Below are 11,174 nucleotides of genomic sequence, written 5' to 3'. Positions count from 1 at the left end.
GCACCTCCATAGAATAATGAACCTGGAGGTGTATGACTGACTATCCCACCGGCCTGCGAAAACTAGGAAAACTCATAAAACCCAGACATCGCTGAGTGTGAAAACTATACAGGAGGTATCTGTGTTGCGGCCATGGGTGATGAGCCTGAACCCGCTAAATATCCAGCATATAAACCCCAAGTCGGATCTGCAAACATAGACCCATAATAGCCTACAGGAGGGGTCATCTGTGACGGTGGCGGCAGCGGGGTCACAAAACCAGGTAAAGATGGCGACGACGACATCTGGTAATGGAAAGACGACGGCATCATATATGGTTGCGACATCATAAATGGCTGCGGTGGTCGCTGTGAAGGTCCTGTTGGTGCAACTGAGGATGAACCGGAAGCACCTGCTCTCCGTCCACGAGTCGGGGGACGATTGTGCTGTATCGGTGAACGTCTCTGTCGACGTCGCAGAAAGGTCTGCCCTTGTGCATCCTCGGGAAACAGAAACGGTTTCTCGTTACTGTTGAACCACTCATAATAACCGTCAGCAACACTCAAGAGGTCAAGTAAAATGGGCTCTCTACGGGGAAGGCGTCGATGTCGATCCTCCCACAACACGACCCACAGATGATGCCTCGCCAACCAATCTGTATCTGCCTTGCCGCATGCAACTCGTCCATATTGCGAGGTGCTTCCGGAATTGGTTGAAAACAACCAAACTGACGGAGCACGCGATCAGTAGAGTGCCACTCGACGGTCGCATAACAGATCAGAGGGACCATCGCCATCCAAACATCTGATGGGCTCCTCAACTCAAGTGGGATCACTGCCCTCATATCATCAGTACAATATGACACCCATTCAAACTAAAACAAATATTATATATTTTTTTATCAAAATAATAATCTAATTATATAACTATAATCTAAAATCGATTTTAAACATTAAAATTTATACATGTGTGCCAACCTTCTGATCGATTAGCACCCTAATTTTATCTAAATCATCAGGTAGCTCCTGATGATTTTTCCTATTAGTAGACCACCTATTCAAGGAAAAAAAATTATTATACGTTGTATAAAATTATTAATATACAAAATCAGTTTTATAATTACCTCAGAAGTAGTGGAAATACGAATGAGTTCTTCACAACGGGACATAAAAAGGGCAATCGATATCATGCCCAAGACTGCAGCAGCAGGAGACATCCGCCGATAGCATTACGCCTGTAGTCAGTGGCTCCACACATCTCCATGTACAGCAAAACCAAAACTACCGAGCCCCAACTGAATGATCTGGCCAGACAAAAGTCGCTAAGATGTCGCAACCACATGCAGTGAACTAGGTTGCGAGATTTGTCCAGCATCAGCAACCCTCCTATCAACTGCAGTATGCATGCCCGTGCATACATCTTAACTTCATCCTCAAAGGCGTCTGGGCTCAACTCCCGAAAATTGGCATCTAACCAATTTAATGGTATCCTACCTCCGATAAAACTTTCCGGGACACGTCCTAGATTATCCCGGCACAAAGTAGTCTAGGAACCCTGCGAGATCCTTGATATCACATCTCCATCCACCGGAAGCCGTAGGTGCATAGCAACATCCTCAAGTGTAATCGTGCACTCTCCGCACGGAAGATGGAATGTGTGGGTCTCCGGCCTCCATCGCTCTACTAAGGTAGAAATACGGTCTGGTTCTATCTTACATTGACCCTGATATATACATATATAACCAAATTCAGCCTCTACTAAATATGACAAGACACTACTAGGTATCACTAACTTAAGATTCCTAATAAAAGGATCTAATACATGGTCATTCTCCTAAAATTAAATAATTACACAAATTAATTCTTAATCTAATAATCATGCATTAAATAAATCAACAAATTATTACAAATAATTTAAATTAAATTAAAACGTTAAAATGTTACCATATCAGCAAAGTGTCGAGATATATGATTTCCATCCAAGCGAAGTAGACCGCCTTCCATTATATATCTGTAAAAAAATTATATTAGTAAAATATTAAATAAAGTAAAATGCTTAAATAAATTAAATACATAATATTAAAAATATTATAAAATATACCTTAATAGAGAGAGTATTTAAGAGAATTTGAGAGAATGTGAGAGAATATGGTGTGATGAAAGTAATAGAGGATAGGAGTATTTATAGGTAGGATTGGGGGTAATTAAAGGTATAGCGCGCCCTCTGTATCGCGCTATACCCCACGTGTCAGATAAACAACTATAGCGCGGATCAGGGGGCGCGCTATACCTCACGTGGAGCCAAATCAACATATAGTGCGGGGCAGGGAGCGCGCTTTACTGTTACGGGTGTTAGATCGGGAAATATAATCTGACCGGTGTTAGATTGATAAATATACCGGTCACCGGTGATTTTTCATGAAAAACGTCGAATTATCATATACGTCCAAAAAGTTTAAAATATTAATTTTTAGTAATTAATTTTATTTACAGATTATTAAACAAATATGAGATTCGAGATCTAAAAAAATTAATTTATTTGTCCCAATATGAATAAAGTAAGGGGATTTTTAATTTTATGAATTTTAGAAGAGATTTGTCTTCCCCCTCCAATTATGTTATGTTATATAAATTCAATTACAGACATTTATTGATCATATAAATGATCCACTACAACATACCAAAATTAAAATTAAGATATCATTTATTATATTTAACTAAATTATATATAGTTTTTTTATATTATTTAACAATATTGATATATGGTCTTAATTAATCCGAACCGATCCGAGTCATACACATGATTTTGGTGGGTGAGTCTTTCATCGAAGATTTAATGCATACACAAAGACTCGAACTCGAGAACTGCTTAAACAAAATCAAGATGCTTACCACTTGAACCAACTCCCAGTAATATATATGGATATTTTTTAACTATATTATGTATTTTTATTTTTTATCAATATTGATTTTTTATGTTATTAACTATTTTTATTTTTATTGTTTTTAAGACGTTTGTGGGTTAGATGAAAACAGTTAAAATGGCCTCAAATAAAATATTTATGGTTAGATGAGAACAATTAATTGATTAACTATCAATATTTTTCATTAACGTGATATATATTACGTGATCAAAGTGATAATATGGTATATGTCACATGTTCAAAGTAATAATGTGTGACGTGTTCAAAGTAATGATATAACATGTGACACATAATAATATCATGTCAACACTTTATACATGTGACGTGTCACATCGATACTTTGTATACATAATATATGTCATGTTAATGACAAACATTAATAATTAATCGATCAATAAATTTTATTCAACAAAAATAAATTTTATCCTAAATAAAATATTTACGCGCATATTAATTTTTGATTTAAAAAATCTATATAATTAAAAATAATTTAAGTATTAAATTTGGAGAGAGCATGGAGACAAGATATAGGTAATATGTCAATATCCTCTTTTACAATGTAAAACCAAATTTAATATATATTTTTAAAAAATTAATTGTAGATCCAATCTAGATGCAAAACAGAATAAAAATAATAATTAAACTATTAAAAAATCTCTAATTTTGTCCAATTTTTATATAAAAAGAGTAATTATTGTGAGAAATTATGTCCACATGTATTGAATTATGGATGAGATAAGAATGCACGTTCAAAATCTATTTGGAAAATGAATCCCTTAGCAATATCGAAATGAACAAAACTTTAAAAAGCCGACACACGAATTATTCAGCTTATCGGAATACGATAATTTATATGACATTATTTTGATTAATTAATTACAAGTAAAGTGATAATATATATATATATATATAATTAAAATATTGTAAAAAATTATAAAAGATAAAGAAAATAATCTTAGAATATCATCAATATCTTTTTCTTATCTAGTTTGCGTTGAGTTGATTTATTATCCGATTAAATTAGAGATTTTATGGAAATGAGTTAGGATCCAATTATATTATGTAAAACTCTTTCAGTTTTACACGTATTTAGGATAATTGAATGAGTGAAAATTAATTGTTGAAATTAATTTTATATTTTTTTCCAATAAATATCTTTTCATTTTCCATTTTTAATCTTAGTCATTAACTTTCACTCATTCAGCGGTCCTAAATATGTATAAAACTAAAATAGTTTTACACATTTTAAGTGAGTTATATCCTTATAAAATATTAGGATATGTTACACACTTATTATTAGGGATGAATAACGAAATTAAGAATATCAAAAAGTCAGTATGAATTAAAGTATACAGTTTAATTTGATTTGAGTTTTTATTAGTTTGATTTAGATATATAATTTTATAATTCAATTCAATTTTTATTTTTTATATGAAGCTTGTTTGTTTCAAATCAAATCGAATGAAAAAAATAATGATTCAAATCAAATTCATTTTGAATTTATTATAAGGCAAACTTATATAAATGATCTCTTAAAACTAATAATATTATTTTTTATAAATTTTAACTTATGTATTTATACTTGATTTAAGCTTCAAGTTTACCTTTTTTATGTTGAGTTTAAAATTATAAAAAAAATCAAAACCGCAAAATCGAACTAAAAATTTCGATTTTTGTATCATTCAATCTTAATTTAATTTTTAGAAAATAGAATAGTACACTTCAATTTATTTTTTATTAAAAAATCCAACCGAATAAAATGCACGATTATATGTATTTTACTTTTTGAGAAGGATTATTTTTTAATACAAAGGGCTTTTTATAGAGAAAGGTAATTGATTTGTTTTTTTTTAATCAAAAGTTAAACTTTAAATGGGTAGTATTATATGAGTGAATAAATATTAAAAAAATAAATTCTATAAAAAACCTCAAATTACAGTATTAATAAAATAAGGTGATTGCAGATAATCATGTGACACGTAATTACCAACATTATCAACAATTAAATGCATTAATGAATTTAATAGAATAATATATATATTTTTTAAAAAATTACATTCAACTAGTAAACCTATATGGACTGCCTAGGCTCTTTATATATGTGACAAAACTTGATGTATAAAATTCCAATAAAAATGGAATTAAAATATAGAGAAGAAAAAAAAAATAACAATGTGACGAAACCGAGTATGCGATCCGACCATTCCGTCGATGACTAGAGTGTAAACAGAAGAGTGTAAACGGAAAACATCTACGGACTATCGCGCAAAGTAGGGAAGCTAACGCCATCTTTTAGATGGCTCGTTGATGTTGGACAAAACCATTTCAGCGTGTTGGGACCTAATACCTGATTAAAAGGATGAGTAAGGAAAGACGGGCAATCGGAAAAGAAAGAAAGGGATCAAGAGAGGGAGAAGTACCAAGGCGATGTTTTTGTAAACACTGAGATCGAATGGATGACGATGGCTCAGCCCGGATTTCTTCGCCAACCATGCAGCTCGTATTCCTTCATAATACTAGCAAAAGGATATGATTTGAAGGCGGTTTAGACAATTATGCAGGATTGAATTCAATCCGTGGAACCAACTGCAAAACATCGGTCAAATGGCATACCTCTATGGTTGTCATATTGTGAGTTATAAGGTAGACATGCCAGCCTAAGAGAGTCCCGAGTGTTACCGATAGCACAAGCATCATTGCTCCACAAGCAAGCTACAACACATTACGAGAATTTATTAAATAGCTTATAAACTCTCGTACAAAATGGATTGAAGAGCAAGAAGACGAGAACACCCGGGGCAGGAGTGGTGTGAGTGACATAATAGCTACGTTACTAGGAGTCGAGTGTGTGTCAGATAAAAGTATGTCTCTAAATATCGAAAAATTATAAAAGAATTGAACATAACCATGCCAAACCCAGACTCGTATCCGGTACTCACTCCCAAAACCAGATAACATAGATTTACTTCATACTCAGCAGCGCCACACATAATACATGATATTTCTGCTAGTAAACAGCTTACAGAACACATGATTCTCCTCACGTGCCTTACCGGAGTATTCAGAAACAGAAGAAAGTGGCTAGAAATCGAGCTTAACTTATGCACTTGAAAAACGATATTAACGGTAAAACCAATAAATTGCAGATGCGCATACTTAACTACAACTTACATAAAAAAACTTGAGGGCAGTAGTTCCACTGGTATTCCAGTCCTTCTGACGTGCACAGTTTATTACAATTGCCTATGCATGACGTGTTTCATATTATAACTCGGGACAACATCAAAAAGTTTCAAAAAACAAGACAAGGAGAAAATGATACATACCGTGGCATGGATGCTACCAATGGTCGCATAAAGTATAAGATTGAAGAAAGCTTTATAGTTCCAATAACCAACACAATTATTTATCCACAGGCAATGGTGATCCTGCATTAGGTTTAGCAATAGAAACCGTTACGGAAAACTTCACGGACATAAAGAAAAACTATTTACTTAAATAGAAAATGCTTAAAGATAATATTTCCTACCATCCTTAGTATGCATCTTTTGCAAACCCGACAATGATGAGTCCTCGGGGGCTTATATACAGCACATTTGTCACAATTCTTTGATCGTAGAACCTAAATCATCCATTACAGAAGTCAGATGACATAATGAAGTTGTTTGTTAAGGTGAAAAACAATCCTCTATCGATACAAAGCTAGATTCACTTTTCCCAATGGAGGTTCTGTTAGGCCTCAAAAACGGAGAACACATCATAGTATATTGATTCTAAAACATAATTCATCCATCATTGAAGTCGGATTACATAATGAGGTTTGTTAATGCGGAACACGATCCTCCATCGATATAAAGCGAGAGTCGCCCTTCCGATACCAAGCCTCCCGTTCTATCAGAAACAATATATAGACATCTAATGTGGACAATACCTAGTAATGGCTACAACAATCTGTGCATCAACAAAATGATCCATTATAAACCATAGTACTAAAAATTGCAGCCACGAAGCAGTGTACTTGTATCGGCCTGATCATAACATTTTTTAAGCTGACAGCAATATTACAACCGCATCCACAATATAAAAACATAGTTATTACAAAAACATAAATCACACTGTAACCTCTGCAACATTCAGAATTTAGTACTATGCAACAAATTCAATTACTACACAAAACATAACCTTCTCTTATTAACTTCCATAAAACCTCAGGAAATTCTATTAAACAGTTAAGTACCGAATACAGATCCAATAAAAAAAACCCCTTATTTTCCACAATTAAAAAAAAATAAACCCACAGAATCTACCATTAAGACCCAGAATTTTCATTCCAATTTCCCCAATCTTCTTATTCAATAAGGAAAACCCAAATAACATCAGATCATAACTAGGCCAGAAATTCAAAACTTCCTCTGAAAAACTATTGATTCAATACGTAATTAAAAAAATTTTTACGTTTTTCTTTGGGTCTTGATCTGAGGCAAAAGAAGTATCTTCAACATCAGGGATATAAGAGGAGGGAACACGGCCTGGGTCAGTAAGAACACCAACGAGGAAAGACAAGAGACAAAGGGAAGCAATGGAAGAGAAGATTATGCTGTGTAAAGACCCAGCTGAGGTCTGCAAACCAACCCAATCTTCGATGAAAATGAAAACTGTGATATAATAAACGAAACCCATCAAGAAAATCGCGGAAAATACTGGAATTGAGAGGAATTTTTTTAACTTCATTTTTGGAGATTTGTTGTTTGAGGATAACAGAGCTGAGACATGGAAGTTTTCGGGAAGAAAACATTAATTTCGTAAAGAATTAAGGGTAAACTACAAATTTAGCACCCACACAATCAGTTTTGTTCCGTTTGGTTACTTGGTTATTTTTTCATTCAAAATCATACTTAACATTACATTTTGGTTTCATTTTGATCATCCATCGTTAAACAATTAACAAAAGAACTGTCGATGTAGTATTTTTTTATTTTTCAAAGATGACATGAAATTATCTTATTATGCTACATCAATTTTTTGACAACATGTGACCAAAATGAAACTAAAACTAAATATTAAGTATGATTTTGAAAAAAATAATTGAGTGACCAAAACGAAACAAAGGTGATAGTTTAGGTGCTAAATATGTAGTTTACTCAATAATTAATTCAACGTGTTTTTTAATATTTCAATTTAATCCTCAAATTGTAACTTTCATCCTAAATTAATCTATAAACTTTTAGATATTCAAATTTTATCTATAAACTATGTACATCATCTTAAATTAATCCTCAAACTTTTGAATATTCTAATTTCTTTCTCAGACTGTCAAGATATATTAATTATATCTCTTATTAATAAAAGAGTTATAAAAAATGGTTAATTATCATGTAAATACTAATGTGTATAATATGATGTGATTACAATGTAGTATTTGTTATAAAGATTCTCAATCATTTGATAATAAAAACTCAAACACCCGTACAATTTCCGATGCTTAAATGTAAGACCTCTATGAACAACAATTATCAATTTAATCACTGAGGTAACTTGATTTGCATAGTTATAAATCTCGTTTTTGATGGATTTTAATGCTAAAACATATTAAGGATCTTCGTAACCCTAGAAATACCTTTTAATACACCAAAATTAAGAGTTTCGCAACCCGTAACACTTATAAAACGTCATTATTCATCAATCTCAAAAGATCGAGATAAAAAAAAAAACTACTATACTCACAAACACGATTTGAGACCTCTAACATACATAAATGATTTAAAGATGATAATATATCATTCAATTAAACTTATAACTTTTGTACGGATAAATATACAAATCATCCTCGTATAAAAAATCTCCCACTGATTGTTTCTCTTATCAATTTCTTAATTATGAAGGTTAAAACCTAGTCTCTACTCATAGAATCTATTACTTGATAACCAAGTAATTTTATTCACTGAGATTTTCTATTTATTAATTAAAATTCATCACATTAAATAAATTTTGTTATCCAATATTCTCTAACCAATAGAATTATATATAATAGAATTTCAATGAAATCTTTTCAATCAGAATGTAGGATAGTTTCTATGGATGGATCGAGGCGGTGTTAGGAGGTATGATCAAACCCTTAAAAATATTAAATCCGTATTTTTTTATATTTTCTATTAATTATACTCCCCTAAATTTTTAATATAACTTTATAATTTTAAACTCCGTAACATAAAACCTTTCTTCCGTAATTTCTAACTCTTGCTACTCTCGCTAACAATCTCATTGAGATGACAAACTCTAACCGACGAAATTTTCATTTTAGTTAAAATAGAACATTCCCATATGATCTGCCATCCTCTAAAGATTTAGGGTTTTGATGAAACCCTAACTTTACCAGGATATCTAGCCATGGGGGACCATTGCAGCCCTACATGTTATTCCAAAACTCGAAAATGCATTATATAATCGAATGAAAAAAAGAAGTCGTAAATATATATATATTGATTTTGAACTTTAAACATGTTGAATATCCTTCAACTTCTCTTGATATTTGATCTCAATCCATTTCCGATCAAAGCCATTGTAATGTATGAGAAGGGGACCATGAATTTGGCTGATTCACTGTATTTATTAAATTTGATGTGTGAATAGCATAAGCCTGGAAGGGATCCAGGACATGTAGAAATTAAGCTGCCTGCCTAATAAATTCAATGAATAGTGACAGATGCAATTCAAGCTGCACCAAACATTTTCGTTTTAATTTCAAATAACATCATATTTAGTATTCGGACTATGGTATATATATATATATATATATATATATATATTTATTTATTTATTTATATATAATAATTTTAATGTATTATATATCATAATAATTTACGAAATGATCATTTATATATATATTTTTTGGTTAAAAAGATGAGACTGAAATCAAATTTTAACTAAGTTCTTAACACTGGTTTCCCCTTAGCATCACTGCTAAGTAAATGAATTAAACTATTTGGAGGTTCCTCTAAGATTCTTAATGTTTCAGACTGATCATATGTTAGGTTTGCGAGGTGATCCGTGCATTTTCTACCTTCTTGGAAGATGTGTCGAACTTCCTTCACTCACTCTCCTTGCATTAGGTCCTCACAATCTTTAACTAATGTATGTGTTGAATGTTCGTCAGCTACTTCGTCATTTAACGCATCGACCATCCATTTTGCGTCTAACTCCACGATTAGGCTTGTGATATTAAGATCTTTTGTCAGTTGCAGTCCTTGCCACCACCACCCCAAAGTTCTGCAATTAAACTATTTGTCTTTCGGAAAAGAATCAATTGTATGGATATAAAGTTCAAAAAACCTATAAAAAATATTGAGTGTAATTATAAGATAGATTATAGTATTAAGAAAAGAATTTAAGTTGGAATCTTAAAAAGATATGATTAAGAGAGCAAACATGAACCTCGAACATAAATTGTGAAATAGATATGAAGGATAAAAACAAAAGTTGATAGAGACTGTTAAGATTAAGGTTGATCCGCTATGATATCATCGTACAGTCTGGGGTTGTTTTTTCCCCAGATTGAGTGGAGCTCCTTGAAGAAAGGAATGATTCAAATCACACTTCCTTTTTCCATTTCGTCAAAACCGACATTATAGCTTTTGTCACTAAATGCCTCCCCCACTTTTCATCCTGGAGCTTTAAGATTCTTCGATCAAAATCCATGGCAAGAAAAATGAAAAGGAAAATTTTCAAGTTAAACTTTTTCAGATACCAAACAACAAAAATGTCCATCAAAATTCCCCATGATGTGTCTCCAAGTTTAATCATGTGCTATATTGAAAGATAATGCAAATGCAGATATGCTGACTTACAGCTAATGCCGTATGAGTAATTTGTTTTTTTTTCTTCTTGTTTTTTTGCATGTGGGATAGATTCAGAAACATGGAGTACTATGTTATTTTATTAATCTCTTTTTTCATGTCCTAAGTTATCTGTAGAAGATTCGAATTCGAGTACCTGTGTCTATAGAATGTGTATACGTTGTTAATAGATTAAGAATAATTTTGAACATATACAGAGAACAAATAATTTTTATTGCAGATCCTTTAAATGATTAGAAGAAAGCCTAACCTGCAGGAAAGGATCCCTTAAATGATTAGAAGAAAGCCTAACCTGCAGGAAAGGATCCCTTAAATGATTAGAAGAAAGCCTAGCCTGCAGGAGAGGAACTGGTTCCATGACAACCCCTTAATCTGAAACACCTGTATAAAAGAAGCCAGGAGCAGATCTCAGAATTTAT

The 11,174-nt window shown here is 32.3% G+C and overlaps 1 protein-coding gene across 2 annotated transcripts; it reads right to left on the bottom strand.

The window, feature by feature from the left end:
• Positions 1–4,987: 4,987 nt before the first annotated feature.
• On the bottom strand, positions 4,988–7,683 carry LOC120213235 (probable protein S-acyltransferase 15). 2 transcript variants are annotated; one of them, XM_039211386.1, is made up of 7 exons: positions 7,358–7,683; positions 6,432–6,524; positions 6,229–6,330; positions 6,074–6,145; positions 5,516–5,614; positions 5,323–5,418; positions 4,995–5,249 (listed from the first exon to the last, which is right to left on the bottom strand). In XM_039211386.1, the coding sequence occupies exons 1-7, from the start codon at positions 7,631–7,633 to the stop codon at positions 5,154–5,156; spliced, it is 834 nt and encodes a 277-aa protein (XP_039067317.1). In that variant the 5' UTR covers positions 7,634–7,683; the 3' UTR covers positions 4,995–5,153. The 2 variants fall into 2 exon arrangements, with proteins under 2 accessions (XP_039067318.1, XP_039067317.1); XM_039211387.1 differs by lacking the exon at positions 6,074–6,145 and having other exon boundaries at positions 4,988–5,249.
• Between the last annotated feature and the right edge of the window lie 3,491 nt (positions 7,684–11,174).

Source organism: Hibiscus syriacus, unplaced genomic scaffold (genome assembly GCF_006381635.1).
Source record: "Hibiscus syriacus cultivar Baekdansim isolate YM2019G1 unplaced genomic scaffold, ASM638163v2 tig00110020_pilon, whole genome shotgun sequence".
Lineage (NCBI taxonomy): Eukaryota > Viridiplantae > Streptophyta > Magnoliopsida > Malvales > Malvaceae > Hibiscus > Hibiscus syriacus.
This window is presented reverse-complemented; position numbering and strand designations above follow the sequence as displayed.